General features: G+C 48.2%; 2 protein-coding genes across 6 annotated transcripts in view; both read left to right on the top strand.

The window, feature by feature from the left end:
- Nucleotides 1-5,595, top strand: part of DPP3 (dipeptidyl peptidase 3) — a 31,727-nt gene extending 26,132 nt beyond the window's left edge. For all 4 annotated transcript variants that reach the window (XM_017667222.3, XM_017667221.3, XM_017667225.3 and 1 more), the window contains 2 exons: nt 2,371-2,533; nt 5,079-5,595. In XM_017667222.3, coding sequence (XP_017522711.1) covers nt 2,371-2,533; nt 5,079-5,251 — 336 coding nt within the window. In that variant the 3' untranslated portion in view covers nt 5,252-5,595. The remainder of the gene's footprint in view (nt 1-2,370; nt 2,534-5,078) is intronic.
- Nucleotides 5,596-6,129: 534 nt separating this feature from the next.
- BBS1 (Bardet-Biedl syndrome 1) lies at nt 6,130-24,010 on the top strand. Of its 2 annotated transcripts, XM_017667211.3 has the most exons (17): nt 6,131-6,360; nt 6,697-6,773; nt 6,890-6,924; nt 9,390-9,662; nt 9,778-9,824; nt 9,957-9,995; nt 10,116-10,188; nt 13,098-13,229; nt 13,983-14,089; nt 14,625-14,745; nt 14,906-15,064; nt 16,157-16,226; nt 16,681-16,839; nt 19,165-19,298; nt 20,187-20,321; nt 21,005-21,091; nt 21,329-24,010. In XM_017667211.3, the coding sequence occupies exons 1-17, from the start codon at nt 6,176-6,178 to the stop codon at nt 21,413-21,415; spliced, it is 1,920 nt and encodes a 639-aa protein (XP_017522700.2). In that variant the 5' UTR covers nt 6,131-6,175; the 3' UTR covers nt 21,416-24,010. The 2 variants fall into 2 exon arrangements, with proteins under 2 accessions (XP_017522701.2, XP_017522700.2); XM_017667212.3 differs by lacking the exon at nt 21,005-21,091 and having other exon boundaries at nt 6,130-6,360.
- The last annotated feature ends 2,003 nt before the right edge of the window (nt 24,011-26,013 follow it).

Below are 26,013 nucleotides of genomic sequence, written 5' to 3'. Positions count from 1 at the left end.
ATTGCAGATCGCTGGAGAAAGGAGGGACGGCTTAGTAAGCGGGGCTGGGAGAGTGGATTATGCTTATGGAAAAGAGTGGATTTCTGCCTTATTCCACACAGAACCAGCCCAGAGAGGTGAAAGGTTTAAATGTGAAAGGCAAAGATTCAAACTGAGAGATTATCTTTATGACCTCAGGGGGAGGGAGAATTTCTCCAGACACAAGAAGCACAAGCCATCAGGGAAAAGACTGATTGATCCCTTTAACATCATTAAAGATAATTTTTGTGAAGTAAATCAAAGACAGATACCCTGTGATTTCACTTACATGTGGAATCTGAAAAAATGACAAAACAAAACAGAAACAGACTCATAGATACAGAGAACAACCTGGTGGTTGCCAGAGGGCGGGGAGCTGGTGGGGAGGGGAAAGTAGGTAAAGGGGATAAAGAGGTACAAACTTCCAGGTATAAAATAAATAAGCCCCAGGGATGTAATATACAGCATAGGGAATACAGTGAATAAGATTGTAATAACTTTGTATGGTGCCAGAGGGTGACTAGACCCATGGAGGTGATCATTATATAATGTATAAAAACATTAAATCACTGTGCTGTACACCTGAAACTAATATAAAATTCTATGTTAGTTACAACTCAATGAGAATGAATAACTTTCAGTCATCATAAGTTGCCATAAAGAATGTGAGAAGCCGAATGTTAAACTAGGAGAGGGTATTTACCACATATGTGTTAACAAAAAGTTAGTGTCTAAATATATAAAGAACTTAAAAAGACAAAGAAGAAAAGACAGCCCAACAGAAAAATAAGCAAAACACCCAAACAGAAGAAAAATCACCACTTTGTAGGGAGATGTTCAATCCTCTTCATGTTGGGAACCAGGGAAACACAACTTGAACCACATGAGTTTTATAGCCCCCAGTTAGTCAAAAATGAAAAACTGCCAACCCCAAGCTTGTATGCTGAGCAGAAAAGACTGCCACCCACTGTTTGGGGGGTATAAACTGGTGCAGCAGCTTTGAGAAAGAGTCCTTTAAGGTTGAGCATTCACCTGCCCTCCGGACCGTCGGTTCTCCTGGAGAAACCTGCACCTGTTCCTCAGGAGGCATACGGGGTGTCCACAGTGACGCTGGTGGCAAAATCCGCAAGTTCCGCATCAACAGTGGAAGATACTGAATTGGGGTATGTTTAAGGGTGAATGAACTATAGCTACATGCACACAGATGGCTCTCAAACATAACTGGAGCAGAAAAAAGCAAATCACAAATCCAGGCAAAAATGAAGTCATATACAGTCGCAGGGAGGCCATCAGGTGAGAAATTGGGGATGAACAGAGGTGAGGCTTAGAACCTCACCCCCCGTTTTGAGAGAAATCTTCTGCATCCATGGATGTTTTATTGCCCTTGTCTTCCTTGGATTAACACATAGTCTACAGGCACACACCTGATCATCTACATTTGCCCTCTTACAGCACTAAACTATGTTTTCTACCTTTATCTTGCATCTACCTACCACTTCAGCATTTTATTAAAAATAATAATAATAATAATAATAATAATAATAAAGGGAGAAATGTGGTATCCACATAAAATCAAGTATAAAAATCAAACGAATATTCATATCTGACCTGATTGTTTATAGTTCATAATGCGTGATAGAACCGAAAGTTTCTGTGATGAATGCCCTTGCACTGTTCACCATGTAAGAACTTATTCACTATGTAAGAATTTGTTCACCGTGTAAGAACTTGTTTGTTATGTTTCAGAAGATTGGAGACTAATGAAAATTAGGCTTGGGGTGGATTAATGATTGTGCATTGAGCATTGACTCCCCTATACAGAATTTTATTGTTGTTAACAACCATTTGATCAATAAATATGAGAGATGCCCTCACAAAAAAAAAAAAATGAAGTCATATATGGTGGAGAGTAGAGTTCAGGGAAGACAAGGGAATAATCAGCACAGAATTGAGGACTGTTTGCTCAAATGGGGGGTGTAAGGGGGCATTCCAGGGGGGCAGCTGCACTAACTCTTAAGGGTGGGTGTACAGGCGTCATAACTGTTCTTTATAACATTTATACTATATATTTTGTATGTGAAACGTTTTATTCAAAAAAGAGTGGTGGTAATGTCTTCCTTGTCTATCACTGAAATGAGACAATCAAATGAGAAACATTAACAGTCACTTTAATGGGCACTTACATGTACCAGGCACTCCACCTGCATTTCTCAGGGCCTCAGCTCAGTAACCTACATGAGAGCAGATACTGTCTAGGGCTGGGCACCATCAGCTGTGGCCCCTGGCAAAGCCCCGTGGACTGATGCAGGCTGGGTGCCCATCAGAGGCACTAACTCCTCTGCCTTTCCACAGGTGCTGAAGTCCACAGGGGATGTGGCCGGAGGCCGGGCCTTCTATGAGGGCTATGCGGCGGTCACGGATGCGCCCCCGGAGTCCTTCCTTACCCTCAGGGACACAGTGCTGCTCCGCAAGGAATCTCGGAAGCTCATCGTTCAGCCTAACACTCGTCTTGAAGGTAATGCCCTCCTGAGACCCCTTTGGTGGGGGGCCATGCAAGGTATTACAGGAGCATGAAGGAGGCCTGGCGTTGACTCCAGGCTGGAAAAAGGCTAGCTGGGGTGGCTCCTGCCTCTGTCCCTTCCTGCCATTCCGCCCCGTGCCAAACCTCAGACTAAAACCTTGGCATCTACCACTCTCCCCACGCCACCACCCTGCACACGCAGGGTCATGCTGCTTGTAAGACAGCAACGGGTTTGAGGCAGGCCAGTGGAGCAGAGGCTGGGGGAACACAGGCCCTGGGCTTATGGGGAAGCCAGGCATGGTACCTGAGAACTGGGCCCTCCAGGTTCCCGGGAGCGAGGTCAGTGAGGCAGCGAGTTGGGCCCAGTGGGCCAAGTGGAACCCACGGGCCAGTGTGACTCAGCCGAGCCCAGGAGAGAGATGAGCAGTTCCATGGTCCCTCTCGCTTCTCATGTGATTGCGTTGCCAAAGACCCTCATCCTGTCTGTGCCCTGCTTGGACTGTTTGTCCTTGGGGTCCCAGCACCTTGCTGCATTCACGTCCTCTCACCCCTTGATTCATCTTTCCTGGCACCTGCCATGTGAGGCACCTGAGGAGAGGTGGTGCTATGCACTGATTAGAGTGTGAGCCTCAGAACTGCTCTGCAGCCTTGGCCCAGTCATTTAACCTTTCTGGGCTTTGGTGTCTTCATTCATAAAGCCAGTGTAGATTGCAGGCTGACAATCTTGCAGTGAAGCTGAGTGAAGTAGTGCCTTCAAGTTCTAAGTGCTTTCCATGGATTAACCCTTAAATCCTAACAATAACCCAGTAAGGTAGGTATTTTTATTATCCCCATTTTACAGATAAGGAGATAGTTGGGCAGAGTCTGTTGCTCAAGGCTTACAGCTTTTTACTGGTGGAGCCAATGGTCAAACTAAGAGCATCTCCTCCTCACTCCCTCAGTCACTGGCAGTTGTGAGAGTTAAATGCAATAATTACCTCCTATTGGTGAGGGAAAAGCATTTAAGAAGCTTATTCCCAGCTCTACTGCCTACTGCAGGACTCCCTGGGACTTGGCATGACCCCTGACCCCTTCTCCCTGGCTCACTGCAGCCTCCCAACTCTCTAGACCCCGAGCTCACCCGGTCCTGTAGCCTTTACACTCACTGTCCCCTCTGTGGGCACAGTCCTCCCCCAGATCCGTGTCTGGCTGGTCCTTCTGGTCATTCGGGTCTCTGTTAAATGGCATCTCCTAGGAGAGGCTGTACCCCTCAACCTAAAGCAATCCCTTCAAGCACCCGGCACTCTGCCACTTTCCCATATGCCTCATCTCCATGACAGCAGGAGCAGTGTCCCCAAGCCTGCACACAGGAGTGCTCAACGCCCGTCCGATGAGGGAATGGATGAGTCATGCCGGGCACTAAGAGGTGCTCGTTACAGGGACACCACTGCCAGCCCTGTGTGGCCCACTGGGGATAGAGAAGTGAGTCGGATTGGAACCAGGCCCTCATCTCTTGCAGTTCAGTCTATTAGGAGTAAGACAGAAATGATCGTACCAGTTGATGAGTTCCCAAGAGGTACAAACAGTGGTCTGAACACTTAAGAGAAGAGCATTCCGCCTTTGAGGGAAAGTTCTGGGGAGGAACTGATGGTTAAACTAGGCCTGAAGAACAGCTTGGATTTTCAGAGGTGGTGGTGGTGATGGTGGTGATGATGAAGCTAACTTTTGAAGACTTCCATGTGCCAGTCACTGGGTAAAAACCTTCCATGGATTGACTCCCAGCAACCTAAAGAGAGGAAGTTGTTATCCCCATTTTCCATCTGGAAACTGAGGCAGAGAGGCTGTGTATTTACCTGAGATCGCACAGCAGGTGCAGAACCAGGATTCGAACTTGGACCTGTGCTTCTAGCTATGCACACCCCATGATGCCACAGAGTACAAAGTGCTGTGAGTGGGTAGAATAGTGGAAGTGTGTTAGAGGGAAATGCTTCCCATGAGAATTCAGGGAATCCCAACAACAGCCCGAGTTGAATGGTTCTCTTGGAATAGCCCCATCTAACAGATGGGTAAATGGGCTCAGAGATAATGATGCCAGTGGTAGATAGCACTTGCTGAACATCTACATGATGCACAATTGTATTTAGTCACCACACCTTCTTAGGGAAGAGGTACTGTGTTTGCCCCCACTTTAAAGATGAGGACGCTGAGGCCTAGAGAGGCTGAGAATATTGCCCAGCATCCCATAGTAAACAGAGAGAAGCAATTGCTGGACTGTGATCTCCCGGAGGCCAAGGACTGTGTCTGTTTCACCTAACATGGCACAGGAGTAAATCTTCAGTGAATGAAGTAATGGATGAATGCAGTTCACTGACTACTCCCCCCTTAACATTTCCTTCTCACAGGGTTACTGTAAGCATTAAATTAGATAAAGCATTGTGCACAATTTTTGGCACATGGTAAGAGCCCAGGGAAGAACTGGCTGCTCCTATGATTATGACTGATTCTGTTTTCCTATTAAGACCTTTTCCTGCTGTTGTTTTTTTCTCTGTCTCCTCCCCAGGCTCAGATGTGCAGCTTCTTGAGTATGAGGCCTCAGCTGCTGGCCTCATCCAGTCCTTCTCTGAGCGCTTCCCGGAGGACGGGCCCGAGCTGGAAGAGGTCCTCACCCAGCTGGCCACGGCTGATGCCCGGTTCTGGAAGGGCCCCAGCGAGACCCCATCTGGCAAGGCTTGAGGCAGATTTGTTTGACCCCTCCTCTGATTCCATCAAACCAAGGCTTTTGTGTGTGTATGAGGGGCAGGGGCTGGGGGAGGGACAGGAGCTTGGACCTTGGTGCTACCTCAGCGGAGGGTGGAGACACTACCCCTTGCATTTGTGAGCACTCTCCGGTTTACGCAGTGTTCCCCTTGTGTTATCTCGTTCGATCCGCACTGCCCTCTGAAGTGGGCCAAGTGGGGCTCCTTATCCTCTTCCCAGATGAGGAAATGGGGGTTCTGAGAAGCAAGTGGCCTGCCTAGATCCAGTGCTCTTGATGTATTACTTTTATAACCAGAGAAATAAATATGAGAAACCACCACTGTCTTTGCGATATGTGCAATTAATTCTTGCTTGACTTTGCCTCATTTCTCGTTTGCTCCCGGCAGGGTAGTGGGAGCAAGGCCTGGGGAGGGGGGAGGGTAATTTTTAAGCTCCCATCCACAACAGGATTTTGGCATCACCTCTAAATGAGAATTTAAAGACAGTCACAAAGACAAATTAGCACAATTTTTGCAATGCTCCTGGTGGCATTGCTTGTATTTAAATATATCCGAAGAGCCTAAAAACTAGCCGCGCTCAACTTTAGTCAGAATCCTAGGAGTTAATCTAACTCTTGTGTTTTGTTTCTCTGCGTAAGGCAGAGACCTCTAGCGTAAGGCAGGACAAAGGACATGGCCCTTTTTCAACCCGGTTAACCTTTAAGGCGGGAGATGGGGGAGTCAGTTTTTGGTGCTCATGAACACCTGAAGGGTTCCCCTCCAGGCCTCGAAGCCTTGCCACTGACTCAGAGATTGCAGGGCCCAGAAGCTCCGGAAGGGGAGGAGCAAAGATAAATCTTGAGCTGGGAAGAAGGACTGCGCCTCCGCAGGTAGAAACCCAGCCAAGAGGCCTCCGCTGTCCATGCGTGGCAGCGTCTCGGCCCCGGGCCGGAAAGCTGAGCGCCCGGAACCTTTGTACGCGCGCTTCCCCGAGGCCGGACGCCATTGGGTGTTGCGCAGCGCTTGGCCGGAGCCGGTTGCCAGGGCGACACCTGCGAGGATGGCTGCTGCGTCCCCGTCGGATTCCGATAGCTGCAGAGCTGACAGGTGAAGGCCGGGGTCCTCGAGGCCTCCTTTCCTAAAAACGTAAAGAGGGTGCCCTGGTGTCCGGGATCTGGGTTCCTGCGGTTCTTGGATAGCGCTGGCGGCACTTGAATAGCTGCTCTTAGAGATCAAATAGGGAGACTGAGGCCCCAAGAGTGCATGTGCCTGGGTGAGTGACTCGAGGTCTCTCAGTGCTCCAGTGATGGAGCCTGGACTTGGACCCAGACATTCTGCACCCCGAGTTCAGAGCTCCCTAAGTACCTCACTCTTAAGAGAGCTTCTCAAAAAAATTTCCCCCCCTGTTTGGACTTAACCTCCCAACTCTCCCTCCTCCCCCAGCAATGAGGCCAGTTCGAAATGGCTGGATGCGCACTACGACCCTATGGCCAATATTCACACCTTTTCCGCCTGCCTGGGTGAGTCTGCAAGCAGGAATCCTGGGTTCTGGGGAGATGGAGGAGTAGATACTGGCTCTGTAGTGAAGCCTCCAGGAATCTGAAACCCTGGCTTATGGCTCTTTTGTGTTTTCTAGCACTGGCAGATTTACATATGGACGGGGAGTACAAGGTAAGCATATTGCCCTAGCAGACCGAGAATCGGGGGTGGGGGAATACTGGAACTATGCTTTCCGGATGGCTTCGGAGAAGCTCCACATGATGTGGAACCCACGTGTATTCTGATAAAGCACATTTGGTGTTAAAATTTTATTTTTACATGAACGATGAAGAGAACCTATTGATTTTCTAATACAGACTACAGAAAGCACGGCAGAACCAAATGCTGCTGGGGATTCTGCAAAAACAAAGCCTCTTAATTTTGTTAACTTGACATAATTCTTTGCTGGAACAGCACATCCCTTGGTGGGGTTGGAGTGTTAGAATCTGGAAGGAAAGTAGAGGGAGTAATGGAGGGAAGTGCGAGTTTTATGTTTATCAGAAGGACATAGAGTTTGCCATTAGCCATAAGCTGATAATTGTTGGAGCTGGATAATAGGTATTTGGGGTCTCATTATGCAGGTCTCTCTACTTTTGTATGTGACTGCAATTTTTCCATAATATAAAGGTTAAATTTTATATTTAAATATAAGATGAATAAAATTTAAATAAATAAATAAATGACCAAAGGCATAGTTTTTTAAAATGCTGAGAAATATATAGGGCTAAAGAAAGGAAGTCCGTGTCTGATGAGTGTCAGTTTATGGACCAAACCGTCTTCAAGGCATTTTCACATACATCAATACTATGTATTCCCATATTGTTAATGGGAAAATAGATTCAGAGAGGCTAAGTTGACCAGGCTTGTAAAGGGTGGCAGACCTGGGTCTGTCAGATTCTAAGTCATGTGTTTGTTCCACTATAGGTCAGCCCTTGCCATTGGCAATGAGCCCACAGTAGACATATTATGTGGGCAGCGAGAAGATAGCCCTGGACTCATACCCAACAAGGACAGTACAGCAAGATTTGGTGGCTTTGTTCCCAAATTCCTATCTGCAAAGCATTCAGCAAGCATACAGTGAGCCCCTACTGTGTGTCAGGCATTGTGTAGGCAGTAAACTCTGAAATGAATTAGTATACAGCTGGGAGGAGATAGAGACACTGTCCTTAATTCATCCATGATAAAGACTGAACACACAGTGTGTGCTTGGCTCTGCTTCTACAGCAATGAAAGGTAGAGAAATCACAGACTCAGTAACTAATGTGAAGTGTTAAATGCTTTCGTGTAATAACTTTGTTAATGGCTAATTCATTTATTGTTTATACCTAGCACTTAGCCCAGTTCCTGGCACAAATTAGATGCTCAATAAATATTCGTGGGGTGAATGCATGGATGCTAAAATAGAATATGTGGAAAGTATTATGGGAACATCAGTGAGAAAATAGTGAAATCTCTCTGGAGGCACCAGGAGGCAATAACATGAGAACTTGGTGTTGAAAGATTAATGAAGTGTATCAAACAAGCTTGGAAGAGAGGAGGGGAAAGGCATTCCAGGCAGAGGGAATAGCACAAGCAGAGACACAGAGGCTTAGAACTTCACAGTATATTTGGAAAGAGTGAATTTGGAGTGAGAAAACTGAGACCAGTATAAAATCATAGTTAAGACCACTGGCTTTGGATTCAGACAGACTTAGGTTCCAATCCCAGCTCTACCTCTTACTTGTTTTGTGACTTTTACCTAGTATCTCTAAGTCACAGTTTCCTCATTGGTAAAAAATGAAGCTTATAATTGTACCTACCTCATAGGTTGTTGAGAGGATTAAATGAAAGAATGCATGTAGTTCCTGGTGTGGCTGCTGGTACACTGTACGTGCTGAGAAATGCAGACAGTCTGTGGCAGCCCTCATTCTGGGTGGAGCGTAGCATAGATGGGAAGGTGATAGAAAACAAGTAGAGAGCCAGATCAGAGGGGCTTTGAAGGCCTCACTCAGGAGAGTGGGCTTGCATGGCAGCTGCAGTGGCTTGGAGGATGCACTGAAGGGTCAAAAACACAGACCAAGGAGCTTGGTTCTCTCTGCATCCACAGAGCATATCCTGCTGTGCACACTTGCTTCGGCTTCATTAACTCTGTTCCTATTTGGAAGCTAGGCCTCAGAAGTCCAGATATGAGTTTCCAGTACCTCACTGACCTCAGCCACTGTCCAATTGTCTAGAATAGTGCCTGGAAAAAGGCTCTAAAGAAAACTTTACTGAAGGAATAATGGAAACATCAGGTGGCACCCACACCTCACTGGTACATACCAGGTTCTGCAATTCATTATGTTGTCTGATTTTCACTACAACTGTCATGAGATAGATATTCCCATTTTGTAGGTGGGAAAACAAAGGCCCAGGATAATCAACTTTACCAAAGTCACATAGCTTTTAAACATTATTGCAAAGCCTTTGTCTGCCATAGTCCCCCACCCCATCTCCCACCCTGTACACTACTACTGTGGGAGTGAATGAATGTGCACCAATGAAAAGGCTAAGCCCAGGAAGAGGGTCAGTGGAGGGGTCCTTAGACCCTGAGCCTAATAAGCCACCTCTCTGTGCAGCTGGTGGTGGGGGACCTCGGTCCAGGTGGGCAGCAGCCCTGCCTGAAGGTGCTCAAAGGACCCACAGTGCTGACCGAAAGCCCACTACCTGCGCTGCCAGCAGCTGCTGCCACCTTCCTCATGGAGCAACACAAGCCCCGGACACCAGCTCTGGCACTTGCTTCAGGCCCCTGTGTGTATGTGTACAAAAATCTTAGGCCCTACTTCAAGTTCAGCCTGCCCCAGTTGCCTCCAAACCCCCTGGAACAAGATCTTTGGAACCAGGCCAAGGAGGTAAGTGATGTCGGGCATGGGAATAGGAAGGCAAAGACGGCAGCCCCTGGGTCATCCTCATTCCCTGCCTGATGTGGGTGATCACAGGCTGTACGTTCTTCCCACTGTGTCACAGGACCGGATCGACCCCTTGACCCTGAAGGAGATGCTGGAGGGCATCCGGTGAGGGCCCACTTCCCCTTCATAGGCCTCCCCTTCCTCCCTCACTCCCACCCCTTCGTCCTGCAGCTCTCAGTCTGACCCCCAGGGCCCTGTTCCTCACTAAACCTGCCATGATTGCTCCTTTCTGGGCAGGGAGAAGGCAGAGGTGCCTTTGTGCGTGCAGTCCCTCAGGTAAGGGCCCTCTGGAGGGCCAGGGCTCCCAAAGCTCCAAGGGGAAGGGAGCGGCTGCAGAGCGGCCTGTGGCGGGCAGCAGGCCCAGGGTGTGTGGGTCCTGGTTCTCTGTGCGTCCAGGTTTCTGCAGCTGGAGCGGAGTGAAATGGAGGCATTCGTTAACCAGCACAAGTCCAAGTTGATCAAGCGGCAGGTAATGCCCCTTCTCTTTATTTCCCTGTAAAAAGTATGGATGATTTTTTTAAAAGACCACATAACATCACTGGTAAATTCTAGAATCAAACTGGACAAGTTTTACTTTTCAGTGTCCTTTCTAGCCCATGCCGCATGTATGTGGCCACAAAGCTGTAGGGCTTTCTACATTTCCAGTTCACAGTGACAGCTTTGAATGGATAAATAGTTTTATAGTCTTATATAGCTTTTATTGTCTTAGAGATAAAGGTAATATAGTCTCATTTGAGAAAATTTGGAAAATAGAACTATAAAGAAGAAATATAAATGACTATAATCTGACTGCCCGAAGATACTCTTACCATTTTGGTACATTTCCTTCATAAATATATTTTTACTCCTGCTTTGCTTGACTGTATATATCTGGAGCATTAAATAGTCTTTAAGAACTCCATTTTTAGTGGCCCTTTGATTATTTCATTGATTATACATGATTCATATTTTTATGTGTGAATGTTCATATGTGGGATATTGGACAAGAAATGTTTCCCTTTTATTCACTTCATATTCTTGGTGATACTTTTAATGGCTTTATTGATGAACCTATTCATGGATGAACTCTAATGGTTCCTGACCTAGGGGCAGACCCTCAGTCCAGGGAGGGCCTCTCAGAGCTGTTCTCTGCATTTGAGAAAAACCTCACGGGAACCATCTACTTCCTGTAAGAGGCCATGTGAGTCAAACACATTGACCAACATATGCCTCAGCTTTTGACTAGCCTTAGAACAGTTCTCTGAGAAACATTGTTCTCTCCTGCGGAGCAGCAGTTCAGATCCACAGTCATCAATATATTTGAGTACTTTCAAAATCAGAAAGTGAATTAATTATTACATAAAAATTGCAGCTTGGGGGAGGAGGCAGTCTTTCCAAATATGAGCCACGGTTACATGATGGGGAACCACTAACATCCACCTTTCTTACTCTTTTTTAATTTTAAAGATAATCACACAGTGAGCAGCTTAATCCAAAGAAACATTTTGGTCCTGCTAAATTATTTCCATTGGAACAATTTCTTATAAAGGGATCATACCCTCTCTTTTGTTTTCTCTCCAATCACAATTACAGAAAGAACATGTGCCCACTGTAGAAATTATAGAAAAGCACAATGAAGAAATTAAACATTGCCTGTAATCTCATTATCTAGATATTACCAGTGTTTGTATTTAAGGGTTTAAACTTCTAGCATGTTTTTCTATTCATAAATTTTTTAGACTGAGATTACACTAACATGAATTCTTTTTTTTTTCCTTTACACATTAGATGCCTTCTCCCTATCATTGAATCTTCTTTTAAAATGTAATTCTTTTTAATATATCTCTTGTATAATGAAAAGGATTTAAATTCTAAGTACTGTATGCTAATGGTACACTATTAATGAAATATCTTCCCAATGTCTTTTTCTTGGCCTCATATTTTGCTAGAGTTCAGTTAACTATATCTCCTACCATATGTGTTACTTTCTATTATCATGACCAGAAATTAACCTATAGAAAAACTTAAACTAAGAATTCAGTTTAGTATAGTCTAGGACTGTATGTGAAAACTGCTATTTCCTTTTTTTAAAGGAATATGCCATGACAGAGATGTTACCTTTTTGGCTCTTAATAAAACATGTTAAAAATTAATTTAAAAAATTTAGCACTAGAATAAAAATAATGTCATCATTTAAAAGATGGATTTAAGTTAAGATATCTGCTGAACATGCTTCCTAATATATTTTCTATTTGACTTACAACCTTTCAAACAAGGTTGAACATTTTTCCTCTTTTATACTAAAAAATAAAGAGTAAGATTCTCTTTATACTTTTTTTATCAGGTAGGCAAATTATAATGTCTCTGAGTGTATGTCAAAATTAGTGTGAGAAAAGAGAGTCATGGTTGTAATAGTGATCACATACCTACCCAGAAAGTCATACTCAAGAGCTCATTATTCTCACAGAGTGGGGCAGGCTTTAGACTTAGGTAAGCCATTTCCCAGGTGTGATGGCACCTTGTACAGCAAATTCTACAGTTAATTTTACCTTTGTGGCTGCCTTCCTCACCTAAGAAATAGTTATTCAGCCATAAAAGCAAAGCCATATTTCCTTCAGATTTCAAATGTGACATTCGAGCATGTTGCTGCCAGATACCACCTTTTATACTCTTCCTTCAAAAGGTCTATGAGCTACAAAAAAGCATCTTTAAGTGGGTTTCACTGCTAATTCAACAAAGATTTGCCTTCTGCCTACAATGCACCAGGCACCATGTAACACACACCACTTGTGGTGTCAGAGGGGAGAGAGGTACAGAGAGATCTGAAAGCAGGACGGGGGTACTAAGAGGGGCCATGTCTCTCCAGTCATTAGCAGCTCCTGAGGCCGTCCATGTCTCTTCAGAGTGAATTTAACTCTATCTAAGTTTAGGCAAGAAGAGAGGCATTAGTTTGGGTATGCTAAGAAAAAATCAGAGCTAAGGAAAACCCATGGATAAAAGACAAATTGAAGAAATGATCAGGAGTTGATTGTCAGCCTATTTTGATATAAATGGTCAAGCTGGGCTCTATTGTTCTGTTATGATTTATTTCATGGGAACAATTTGAAATGATGTTGAAAAAAATAAATAAAAAATAAATTAACAAAAAAAATGTAATTCTTTTTAATAACTGCATGGTTTCAACCATTTGCATAATAGTTCAGAGGAGACCTAGACAATCCTCTTTTGTAAGAAAATCAGGTTTGTTGCAATAAACAACTTTATACCTAATGCTTCCGTCACATCTCTGCCACTCTTCCTCCTCCTCTGCCCTCTTCCCTCCCTCCTGTGGCATCCCGGGGCTGTCTGGGGGGATGGTGGGTCATGGTCCCCTGGGCGACCCTTGGAGTCCTTCTGCAGACCGTCATCACCACCATGAGCACTCTGAAGAAGGACTTAGCTGATGAGGATGCCGTGTCCTGCCTGGTGCTGGGGACCGAGAACAAGGAGCTTCTGGTGCTAGACCCGGAGGCCTTCACCATCCTGGCCACGGTCAGTGTGGGTCTGGCCCTGGGCATACCTGAGGCCCGGGCTGCATTCCCTCCCCATGTTCCCCTACATTTCCTGCCCCCAGTTAGTTCTTTGTAATAGCATGTTCAAAATTATAAAATGTAAATAAGCATAAAGAAAAAGATATATATGCAAAACCCCCATCAGCCATGGATATCTACTGTTAAAGTTTTGGCACATGTCTTTCCAGACATTGTCATATTTAGACATGGATATATAACTTTATATACCTTTTTTTTTTACAAAGACAGCCATTTAGTACAGGATCATGTAACCTGCTCTTTTCATGTAGCAGTAGAAACTCATCAATGTCTTCCTGTATCTTTGTAAAACCAATTCAGGCTTTTCAGAGGCCACATGATACCCATTATTTGGATATAGTATAGTTTATTTACCTGGTCACCTATTGTATGTTTACACTGTTTTCAGTGCTTCACTGTTACTGACACCACTGCAGTAGGCTTCCTTGGCCTAACACCTTTGCCTGCTTATCGAAATACTTCCTTAGTATGCATTCCTAGAAGTGGCATTGTTTAGCTAAAGGGTGTAGACTTGAAGGCTTTTGCTGCATGTTGCTGCGTTTCCCTCCAGAAAAACTTCAGATTTAAACTCTGCCCTTCAAGGTGTGAGTGAGGAGATTGGGACTTCAGACAGGAGCCAGTTGGTGGAGTTATTTCAGGGCAGGGAAGGACTGGGGCTCCAGAGAAATCAGGATTTTGAGCCTCTTCATTGCAGATGAGCCTGCCCAGTGTCCCCGTCTTCTTGGAGGTTTCTGGCCAGTTTGATGTGGAGTTCCGGCTTGCCGCTGCCTGCCGCAATGGGAGCATCTATATCCTCAGAAGGTAGCCTTATCCGTGATCTCTGGGCCAGAAGGAACATCTGAGAAACCTGGTGGTTTCAGGGGCTTGCAAGATGATCAGGAGGTTTGGGGTTGGTATTTGGGAAGAGCTGAGAACTTCAGATAGGAGGCTGAGCCCATGAGCAGGGGAGGGTTATGTAGAGGCTGTGTGATGGGGCAAAATGAGAGACCTGGCTGGTTAGCTGTAACACACGAGCAATGCAAACAGAAAATGGAAGAAATAAAATGTCTCTCATGTTTGTCATATTGCTTTAGAGACATGTGACACTTCCTTATGCATGTTTGATATTCCTTATGACATTCATTTTTTAATTCAATAAATATTTTTGAGCACCTACTGTGCATTAAGCATTGTGTAAGGCATTGGGATATACTGGTGACCAAAATAAACATAGTCCCTGCCCTCACGGGAAGACAGATATTAAAGTCAACGAACCAAGGTAATGTTGCAAATTGGATACATGCTAGGGATGGAGTAGGGGGTTCTTTGTGGCTAAGAGGATATGTCTGTTCCACAGAGACTCCAAGCGCCCCAAGTACTGCATTGAGCTGAGCGCCCAGCCTGTAGGGCTTGTCCGGGTACACAAGATCCTGGTGGTGGGCAGCACCCAAGACAGCCTGCATGGCTTTACCCACAAGGTGTGCCCTCAGCAAGTACCATCCCTCAGCCCCTCCGTGTGTCTCTCCTGGACCCCTTAGCAGGCGACCCCTTTTGGCACCCCCTTCCCAGCAACTCCAACCACCCCTTCTTTCTCTTCAAGTCCTGAGTCCCCTGCAACACTTGGCTATTCCCTTCCAGGGTAAGAGGCTGTGGACCGTGCAGATGCCGGCAGCCATCCTGACCATGAATCTTCTAGAGCAGCGCTCCCGGGGCCTGCAGGCTGTCATGGTTGGGCTGGCCAACAGAGAGGTTCGCATTTACCATGACAAGGCCCTGCTCAACATCATCCGTACCCCGGTGAGCTGCTGACCCCCTTCCCTACTCCCACCCTAGGGCTTTCTAGCTGTCTGTCCTGATCCCAGTTCCCGTATCTCCCTTGACTTTTGATGCATTTCAAAAGCATTTGTTGAGTATCCCATATATACAGCTCGCTGTAGTGGGGGGATAAAAACATGGCTAAATCTTTGCCTTCAGGGAACTTACAATCTAAGGTGACAGCCAGCCAGAAACACAGCTAATTCAAATGCAAGGCAGACTAAAGCTGAGCCAGTACTGAGAAAGCACAGGGGACCTAGTGACTCAGGTGGAGGTGACACATAAATGGGGATGGACCTCACCAGCCATTTCACACAGCAAGTGACATTCAACTGGGCCTCAAAACAGTTTGCCAAGTGCAAAAATGGAGGAAGAACATTCTAGACCAGAAACAGTGGGAACAAATGCTGAGAGGCAGGAGTGTTCTTGATTAAGGAATTCAGGTAGTTTGATGGGTTTGGCCCAGTTTCTCAAATACTAAGTTGTGAGACATTAAGCAAATTTAATGGGTCACAACAGGAACATTAAAAAGGTTCAGAGTGTGTCACAAGTGGAACTTCTGTTATATGTATTTATAAAGTGTCCTATGTCACAATATAAAATTGAAAGCTGTTGGGTTGGACCACAGGCTGCGGGGGAGGCTGGCAGGGTGCCAGTCAGGGGAAGGATGAAGAGCAAAGGCGGTCGGAGTCAGTGTGGAAGGCCTTAAATGCCCTAACAAGGGGCCAGAGCCATGGGAGGTTTTTTAGCAGAGGAGATGTCATATTTGTGTTTTTGAAAGGCAGCAGTGGCAGCAGTGTGAAGGACAGACTGGGAGGAAAGTCTAGGCTGGGGGCCTGTTAGAAGTTGACCCCAAGAGCCCCGTGATGTTCAGTCTGGAACTGCGGCAGTGGCAGTGGGTTGGAGGGGAGGCTGGAAGTTCAGAGCTATTTCAGAGGCAGCATTACTCTAGGTCTCGCCTTATATCTCACCTATTATATCATAGTTGGGGTCTCCTAACCTTATCCCCCACCCCCAGTCTTGCTCTTCTCTCCAAGATATTTTTCCAGCTAAACTCTGGTGTCTCCACAATAGGATGCGGTGACCAGCCTTTGCTTTGGCCGCTATGGGCGGGAGGATAACAGCCTCATCATGACGACTCGAGGTGAGGGAGGGAGACCTGGCGAGGGTTTTAGAGTTAGGAGTAAAGGGGACCAGCCAGAATCTGGGAAAGAAGGAGTAGACGTGAAGCTTTGGCGGGCCTAGATTTGGAGAAGAAGTCCTATAGATACAGGTCCTGTCTGGGTGGGCGTCCACCCAGGACAGCTCATCAGTAGTTTGAAATCGCCACTGAGGGGCCAGGCCATGGACAGTTCACCCCAGTATCCTCAGCACCTGCCACAGTGCCAAGAATATCACATAGTCAATAAATAACTGCTAAATGAATGGATTAATAATTTATTAAGACACACTTCATTCCTTCCAGAAACTCAGAGTCTCTGCTGGAAGACAGGCATGTAGAGAAATGGGTCTGTATGAGGCAGATTGGGGAGGAGAGAATGAGAATGTAGGGTAGAACTGGAGAGGACACATCTGTCCCTGTCTGTCCTCTTCCCTAGGCGGTGGCTTGATTATCAAGATCCTGAAGCGCACAGCAGTGTTTCTGGAAGGGGGAGGGGAGGTGGGCCCACCACCAGCCCAGGCCATGAAACTCAACGTGCCCCGGAAGACCCGGCTTTATGTGGATCAGACGCTGCGGGAGCGGGAGGCTGGCACCGGTGAGACTCAGGCCAGGTCCTTCCTCCTCTTCCTCCCTTGCCCCAAAGCAGCAAGAACTGGGTGAATGCTGCCTGGGCGCCCTGAGCAGTGGGGGGATACCTGGGCAAACTGTGTGGGCCTTGTGCCTCTGGAAGTCCAGGGACAGTCTAGGAGGTATACCAGGCCTGCAGATAACCAGGCCTCAGGGTGGAAGGTGCTGTGGATGAGGACAGGAGCTCTTAGAATTCAGAAGAGGGAGCGGTCCCTACTAGACGCAGGAAGTCTCAGAAGTAGGATTTGACCATGGTTCTTCCTTTTCCTATTCAGTTGTTCCTGCTCTTTCATTCATTCTTTCATTCATTCATTGTCTATGATTATGCCAGGCTTTGTGCTTGTGCTTTGAATTAGGCTAATCTCTACCTTAGGAGTTCCGCCTACCTTGCTAACTTCATCTTGCATTACATGAAGGTATAAAAAATTCCCTGCAAAAGGCTATTGAGGCGCACAGGAGAGAGCAAGCTTGCCGAGGAGACTGGGAAAGGCTTCAGAGAGAGGTGACATCAGACTTCACCTTAGGGATGATTCCAAGCCCACCAGCGAGAAAGGGATAGGGAAGGACAACTGAGGCAGAGGCGCAGAGCCCTACCCGGCCCTCCAAGCTGCGTCTGTCATGTGGCTGCAGGTGCAGAAAGGCAGAGTGGCTAGAGGGGAGCCTGGAAAGGCAGGTCCACATGGCTGACCAAGATGCAAAGCCGATATTCTGGGGTTTTTTTAGGTAGTGGGGAGCTGGGAAAGATGTAAAGCAGAAAAAGACAGTAACTCAACCAACTATATCTTAAGAAGGGGTTTTATTTGCAGCTTAAAGAATAAGTTACAGCAAAAAGAAAGTAACTAGCAGGTTGCTATTATAGCCTAGAGAATCCAAGAAAAGCAATAGATACATTAGAGAAATAAGAAGTTCTCTAAGGGGACCAGATGTAAAATATGCAAAAATCACTAACAGGAAATAGAAAATGTAATGGAAAGTATCCACTCACAATAGCAAGGAAATTCCTAGAAATAAACTTAAGAAGAAAACATATAGAGTCTAATTTTTAAAAGGATAAAACTACTCTCAAGAAGATAAAAGACCACCTGAATATTTAAGATGAGACCAAGTCTCATGGTGGCAAGACCTCATGCTATGAAACTGCTGACTAACAGCTTCTAAAATTAGTCTAAAAACATAACAAAATTACATAAAATCCCAATAGAGTTTATTTTAAGGACTTGACCAATTGATTATAAGAGTAAATCTAAAGAATTTCAGGGGAATAAGAATCACTCTATCTGTCAGAGTGAAGTGTGGGGCTGTAGAGATTAGCAGCCGAGGTCTCCTGAGAACTGATGCAGATCCGTGGGCCATTAGAAAGCCCAGGATAGACCCCCGCATATGTGGAAAGTCAGTATATGTTCAAGGTTTCATTTCATGTTATTGGGGAAAGGAGAGGCTCTCCAAAAATTTAATTAGGACAACTTATTACTAGAAAACAACATTAATTCTGAGTACATTAAAAAGAAATGTAAAAATATGAGAGGAAAAGGGGAGGATTACTAGATGGGATAACAAAAGACGTCTAACTTCCAAATGGCCAAAGGTGTCTTGCACACATATAAAAGAGCAAGGGCAGGCTGGCAGGCGAGTGCTGTCTGGGAAGGGTGACAGATGGCGGTGGGCGTGCAGGGAATGGGCTCTGGAGATGGCTCAGGGAAGTCATCCCATCTTGGCAAATGATTAGGGTGAACCTGGTGATTTGGTGGGTGGGGATGCAGGGATGGAGGTAGGGGAACTAGGTTGGTTTCCACAGTTTCAGATCTGAGGTGTTGATGGCACGTTCAGCTGGAGGTGGCTCCCAGGCAGGGAGAAGCTGCTGGCGATGCAGACACAGGATGGAGTGTGGATGCAGGCCAGGCCCTGAGCTGGGCACTGAGGGCTTGGCAGTGACGAGGCCCTGCCCTCGGGAGCTTGGGTTTGTCCCTCTCTGGGATGGAACAGCCAGGGTAGGACGTAGCTTGTCCAGGGTGAGAAGAGGACCAAGGACGAAGGAACCTGGCCCTACGGCAGAATCGGGGAGCCAGAGAAGGAGACCAAGGTGGCGCAGGCAGCAGGGTGGTAGGAGAGCTGGGGAGGAAGAGGCGGGAGTGCCCCATGTGTCCAGTGTCACCCTGAGGCTGGCTCATGGGACTTCCGTCCCTGCTTTCCCCACCTTCCCCACCCCTGCAGACTCTGCCCACTGGGCCTGACAAGGGAGCACCCCTCCTCCCCTCCCACCTCCAGCATCAGCCCTCTGTGTCCCCCTCCTCAGCCATGCACCGGGCCTTCCAGACCGACCTCTACTTGCTGCGCCTCCGGACTGCCCGCGCCTATGTGCAGGCCCTTGAGTCCAGCCTGAGCCCCGTGTCTGCAACAGCCCGGGAGCCCCTCAAGCTGCATGCTGTGGTGAGCACCCAGTGACGGGGGCAGTCTGCTCTCCTCGGGGCCAGGGGTCGAGGAGCCAACTGCAAGCCAACAAGGCTGTGCCCCCTTCTCACCTTCCCCCGGCCACCAGGCCAAGCCACATCTCCTTGTGAGAGTGCTCTCACCTCTGTCCTGCGCTGCCTCTGTGCCTCACCTGCCTCAGAGCAGACACTCTCCAGCTCCCTTGCTCCACACTGGGCCCAGACAAGCCCCAAGACTTGGGGCAGGGCCCACAAGTAGTCACCTTGGGACACTTCTGGGCAGGAGCCTGGAGGGACTCTGACAGCTCCATGGTACGTCAGGCAGCCCAAGGTGTCACAGGGAAGAGGCCCAAGGAGCAGGTGCCCTCACACTGAGGTGCACTGACCCCAAGGCCGTCGGGACTCCGGCTAGCTCTGAGGGTCCCTGAGGTGTGCTATCGGGCCCCCCTGGTTTCTGATTTCTCTTTCCCAAAAGAAAGTGGAGGGAGAGGAGGAGGCTGCAGAGCACCTAAGGGTAGGAGGGAGGGAAGGAACCAGGGCGGCTCCACAGGATGAGGGTGGGTGGCGGGCCAGGCCCTGGGAATAGCGGGGCAGGGCCAGGGGTGGGGGCACAGGCAGGTGATAAGGCCCCCAGGCCAGCTCTGTCTCCTGCCAACTTGCTGAGTAGTCTCCATCAAGCCCCATCCCTCTCTGGCCTTTGCTAATCCCTGTACAGAGTCAACCTTGTGGGCTCGTGTGCCTTCCGAGGGGCAGGCGGACAGTGCCTTCGAGCACTTGCAGAGGGTGACTCGGGAACATTGATGAGGAAGCAGGCAGGCAGGGCCGGGGTCGTATTCAGCACCCACGGCCGCCAGGTCCGAAGAGCTTTTCTACCCATCCCACTCCACAGGTTCAGGGCCTGGGCCCCACCTTTAAGCTCACACTTCACCTGCAGAACACCTCGACAGCCCGACCCGTCCTGGGGCTATTGGTCTGCTTCCTGTACAGTGAGGCACTCTACGCCCTGCCCCGGGCCTTCTTCAAGGTACTGGGCACTCCTCACTGAGGCGGGGTGACGGGCCAGGGCGGGAGGTCAGATGCCCACAGAGCCCTAGCAGGTTGGTGAGGGAGCTGGCAGGGGGCCACAGCCACAGCAGGCTGGGGTATAGCAGGGGTCCCTGGGAAAGGCACCCAAGACCTGCCTCAGCTGTTCTTCTCCCAGCCTGTGAGAGGTCTCAGGGAGCCACACAGCAAGCTCTGGGATAACAGCCAGAGCCCAGGTCCAACCTGGGCTTCTCTCAGAGCCTGCTGGTGGTGGGTGGTTCCCGAGCCCATACTGCTTTACAGCCACCCCCGCAGCAGGAATGGATGCTTCTCTCTGTCCCAAAGAGAATCCTCCACAGAGTAAAGGACCTGGCTTTTGACCAGGTCCGGATTTGACCCTCATTTGGGAAGACTAGAAGCTGAGAATGATGCTGAGATGTGAAATAGCTGTGGACTTGGTTAGTGGTCAAGAGGTTTAGGTTTGCTCAGAGACACACATGTGGCCCTGCGGCATTCACTGCCCCCTCTGAGCCCATGTTCTCCTCGAACAGGCCCATCATCCCTGCCTATGCCTGCTCACATTGAAATTCAGCTGCACGGGCAGACCTGCGAGTGCTTTGAACTCTGCCAAACCCTGTCTGGGCATAAGGGCCAATTTCCCTACATCTTTTTCCCAAAACTTAGGTCCCCTTGCTGGTGCCAGGGCTCAGCTACCCCCTGGAGACCTTTGTGGAGAGTCTCGGTGACAAGGGCATCTCAGACATTATCAAGGTAGGTCGCTTCTTGATACCGCTCGGGGGGGACAGTGGGAGTGAGTGTGGACAAGGCCCCCAGCTGGCTGCCGGGTCGGGGTGGGTATCTACACAGTAGTGGCCTCCCAGCCTCCCCATCTGCTTTGACAGAGCCCTGGCAGGCCTGTCTTTAGTGCCAGTGCAGATCATGCCAGGCCTGGTCTTGGCAGGGAGCAGGGGGTATTTCCCGTACGGCCATGGGCAACCTCCTCCACAGGTGCTGGTGCTTCGAGAAGGCCAGAGCGCACCTCTTCTGAGTGCCCACATCAATATGCCTGTGAGTGAGGGGCTGGCAGCAGCCTAACCCCTGGGCTGCTGTCAAAGCCCTATGGCATCAGGACCAGGGGATCCAGTCCCTTCCACTGAGCTGCACGGAGTCAGTGGCACACTCCCCACACAGCAGTGTGCTGGTGAGACAGCTTCCCTCTCCTCTCCCAAGTGCCCCCTTTCTCACCAACCTGATCACTGGGTGACCTACAGCAGCAGGTCGGGAGCACCAGCAAGTCCACTCCTTCCCTCTGGAAAGCAGACATGGGCCCAGCAGGCTCCTGCTGCTCCTCCGTCCTCCACACTTTCTCCCGAAGCCACACCCAGGTCCAGAGGAAGAGTTCTGAGGTGGTTAAGGTGAGATGAGGGGTGGAGGCCCAGCCATCTCCTTTGCCGCCTCCCTTAGGCACATCATTCATCTGCTGCTGCCAGTCCAGGCCAGAATCGGCTATGGCCGGCCTGGTACAGAGCTTTCTTGGGTGAGACTAAGTCCTCTATTGCTCCCTGGGGTTCCAGAAGCCTGGCTGCTGCCAGCTCAGCCTACAGGTAAAACACACTCTCTGATTTCCCCTTGTGAGCTGAGCAAGGGGCCCTTCTTTCTATTCAGAGGGCCCGGAGAATATAGCTGCCTCCCTACCAGGGGCTTTTCTGAAATGTTGGGCTCAGCGAAGGTCTCAGGCCTGTGATGCTCCACGAAGATTGTCAAGGGAGGAGCAGGAGCAGGAAGGAATCGTGGGCCCATGCAGGGAGCTGGTGGCCCCAGCCCCGCCAGCTGCTGACGGCCCCACGGGCTTCTGGGGCTGCCACTCCTGTCTGGGATGCTCATGCCCAGAAAGAGCACCCCAAGAGAGGAAGGCTCAGCTGGATGGCAGAGGTGGGGCCGGGGCACGCAGGGGGAGTGTTGCTGGAGCCCTTGGGAGATGGCACAGGAGGTGGAAGCCCAGAGCTGCTATTCAAGATGTTCTTTATACCCTGGAGCCCAGATAAGTCACGTGAGCAGAAAGTCCACTGGGAAGTAGCCACAGTAGGAGAGAATTAGCTCAAAGGACCAGAGGTGCTGAGTGAGGCTGGAGGCACATGTTTACACCGCAAGGGCCAGAGGCGCAGTCCAGCCCTCAGTGCACCCTGGAGCCCAGCCAGCCTGCCTGGCCCACCTCACATGTGTTGGGCCGGTGCGTCCAGGGCTGCCTTGAGCTACTTGTGAGCCAGGGACCCTGTTCCCTAAGGACTTGGATCTCCCCCTATCTGACGAGGTGCAGCCTAGTGTGGGGCAGACAGCTCAGGCTTGTGAAAGTAATTAAATCCTCCTGGGCTTCTGTTTCTCCATGTGGGAAGTGAGGCAGTTTGACCAGATGTGGCTGTACCCCTATGAGCCCGGCCGTCTGGAAACAAGGAGTCGGCTCCAGAAGGGGGGTTCTTGGCAGGAGTCACTCCAGAGCTTTGGCCCTTGAGAGGGAGGGTCTCAGGCTGACTGCTGCTGCCAGGCTACAGCCTTTCTGCCCAAGACAGTGAGGGACTGGGGTGATACGGCCCACAGCCCACCCGCATCCCTCTCAGCAATGCATTCTGGGACCAGGTTAGAGAAGGGGGGAATCTGGACTGGAGAAAGAGTCCATCCCCCTTGCCTCTGCACGGCCCAAACACTCTCACGCATAGGGCAGCTGAGGCAGGCTGGCGGGGGTTTCTAGATCAGGTCAGTGAGGCATAGTCCAAACAGGAGGTTTAACCTGGAAATGGGGAGATGGTTGGAATGTCGCTGTCAGTCACAGAGATTTTAGCTTAACCTGAAGAGCTTTTTCAGAGGTTTATCAGAGATGGAAGGGCTGGCCCTAGAAGGTGGTGAGCCTCTTGTCACTGGGGCTGTGTCATCACCCCACAGGGCTGAGTTGGGCCAGACGAACTTACAGCCCCTTTTACCCCAATCAAGTGGTGAACAGTGTGAACTCAGAACAAAACGTGTGATCTGCATTCCATTCATTGCTATTCACGATGATCTAACAGAGAAACTGTTCCTTTGCCCCGACCTACTGTGAATTTCTATGATGTAATACTATGTAGCTACTATTAAAGAGTACAGGAACTGCGCCTGGATAAATCTCAGGAAACAGTGAGTGAAAAGGCAAGTCACAGAAGAATAAACATGGTATGATCCCACTTACATAAAATTTAAAAACATGTGGACAAAGGGACGTAAGGCAGTATGAGCAAAACACTGCCTAGTACCTGGTGCCCTCAGCAGTTAGAGCTCCAGGAAAATGAGTACAGGGAGGAGAGCTGGTATCTTTAAAAAGTATTTCTCTAAAAACATGTACCTCCTTAGTACCATGGCAATAGTTTATAATAAGAAAACAGCCTGTCACCATTCCCCAGTACTGCTCCCCTGCTACAGTCATTTTCACTATTTAAAAAATATGCTTATACTTGTTTATCAATCTTAGACAACATCTGTTGGCTCCCTATTGTGATAGACGAGACATTAGCCCTCTTGTGACAACACCCTGCCCTCTCTTTGTCTCCCCAGGTTTTTAGATAAATCGATACTCATTGTGTAGGTTATGATTTATAATATTATGTGAAAGCTGTCACTGCAGAGCCAAGAATCAGGCTATAATGAAATTACCTTTAAATTTTTCATGGAGTTAACAATTGCTGTGTTTTTGTTTTGTTTTGTTTTTGTTTTTTTAATTTGTGTAGTTTTCTGTGTATACCAGTTGCAAACTTTTTTCCCTCACCCAGTCTGGACACTTCCCTGAAGTGAATTCAGATGAATTTACAATTAAGTTTTAGGTTCACTGGACACAAAAATCTATTCTCATACCTATGTACAATACCATAATAATATCAAATACTTAATAAATCTAACAAAAAAGGCATGCTCTTTATGAGAAAAGTATATAAATTTATTGAAAACATTAAATGGAAAGATACACCATGTTCATGAAGAGGAAAATTCAATTCCATGTAGATGTTGATTTTCCCCAAACTGTAGACTCAAGGGGGTTCTAGTCACAACTCAAAGGGGTTTTTGTTGAATAGAGCTTGGTGGAACTTGACGAGCTGATTCTAAAATGCATATGGAAGAGCACGGGTCAAGGATATAATCCCATGGACGCATACGCGTGGGTAGATAAAATGACCAGTGGGACAAAACAGAAAAAAGTTGTGATATATTCAGTGGATCCCTACACAGCTAGGAAAAGGAGAGCCCTACAGCTGCACGGGCTAATTTGGATAAATCTCAGAAACAGTGAGTGAAAAGGCAAGTCACAGAAGAATAAACATGGTATGATTCCACTTACATAAAATTTAAAAACATGCAAAACCAATACAAACATATATAATAAAATTATGAAGCAGAGCAAGGGAATAATCACCGGAGCACAGCGTTCCCTCTACCGGGGCGGGCGCAGCACGGACTGCGACGGAAGTGGTATCGTTTCTTAATTGGGGATGGGGAGGAGGTGGTTTCTCTTTATTTTATAAATGCTTTCTTGCCTGTCCTCACTATTTAATAAAAGAAAGAGATTCTGGAGGGCGAGGGATAAAGCACAGAAGGAAGGGGAAGTCGGCCGATGCTGCAGTACAGCTCAAAGCGCCCGTTCCTGGGGTTCTGGGAGTTCGAAAACAGAGCCTGCCTTCTGGAATAGCGAAGTCCTAGCAGCTCGAATGATGGTGAGCATGGGCAGGGCCCGTAGGAAGGGTGGGCTTCTCTGAGGGCTCTTGGGGGCCAGCAAGCCTGTCATGTTACTGGAGGGCCCCCCGCAGCATCTGCAGACTCATGTAAGCCTATTTTAGTCCAGCCCCTCACCCCAACCCACCCCAGTGCCCCTGAGACCCAAAGCCGCTTTGGACGGGTCCCTGCGGTCAGCCCAATCCCTGCCTTCACGGAGCTGGTGGAGGTCCTCAGTCTCTCCAGGGCTCTGCGGCAGTCTGGCTGCCCCTTGGCCCCGCCTCTGGCAGTGCTTAATTTCAACTTCAAATTCTCTGCTAAGAGAGTAAATGAGCCTCTATCCACTTCCCATCTTTCAAACGTTGTCACTTTCTCCTTGTAAATTTATATCTTTATTTATTTATTTATTTAACCATTTTAGATTTTAAGAAGAACAGATAAAACCATGGGTTTAAACCTGCCACATTTAACTGGAAGTCTGTTTACTATATTTAAATAAGAATGTTTAGCCAGTAACTCCTAAAGAGTCCAGAGAGGAGGAGCTTAGCCCTCCAAGCACCGTCCTTCATGGATGCTTGAACACCCACAACTGATTTCTCTGCCTTGATTTTTCCTACTCACTTCCTTTGACTGGCAAGGATGAAGGAGAAAGCAGAAAGATCTGAGTTCAAATTCTGCCTGCTCCATTTACTACCCCACGATATTATCGCATCAACTGTCAGGGCTTCGGGTTTTCCCCTACGTAACGGCAGCCCCATGTACTGGGTTAGCTAGAGAGAGGTTCAGGGCAATGGTGGAAATGCTTCTAACTATAAAGCACTGACCTGGGAAAGAACTGCGGACTTTCGTACCCTGGGCCACTACATGCTGCCTTGGTCTGCTGGTGCCTCTCCCCCACCCTGCCAAGGCCACAGGAGGCAGAGCTGTGGCTCCCCATGCCCTCAGGCATTCTGTGCCTCCCAGGC

The sequence above is a fragment of the Manis javanica genome, chromosome 11 (genome assembly GCF_040802235.1).
Source record: "Manis javanica isolate MJ-LG chromosome 11, MJ_LKY, whole genome shotgun sequence".
Lineage (NCBI taxonomy): Eukaryota > Metazoa > Chordata > Mammalia > Pholidota > Manidae > Manis > Manis javanica.
Note: the sequence above shows the minus strand (reverse complement) of the source record. Positions and strands in the feature narration are given on the sequence as shown.

Bases quoted from the DNA above. Each gene is read 5' to 3' on its own strand.
- BBS1 (XM_017667211.3), top strand. From the start codon at position 6,176: ATGCGTGGCAGCGTCTCGGCCCCGGGCCGGAAAGCTGAGCGCCCGGAA. The intron at 6,774-6,889 runs GTGAGTCTGCAA...TGTGTTTTCTAG, and splicing joins CACCTTTTCCGCCTGCCTGG to CACTGGCAGATTTACATATG. The intron at 21,092-21,328 runs GTAGGTCGCTTC...CCTCCTCCACAG, and splicing joins GCATCTCAGACATTATCAAG to GTGCTGGTGCTTCGAGAAGG.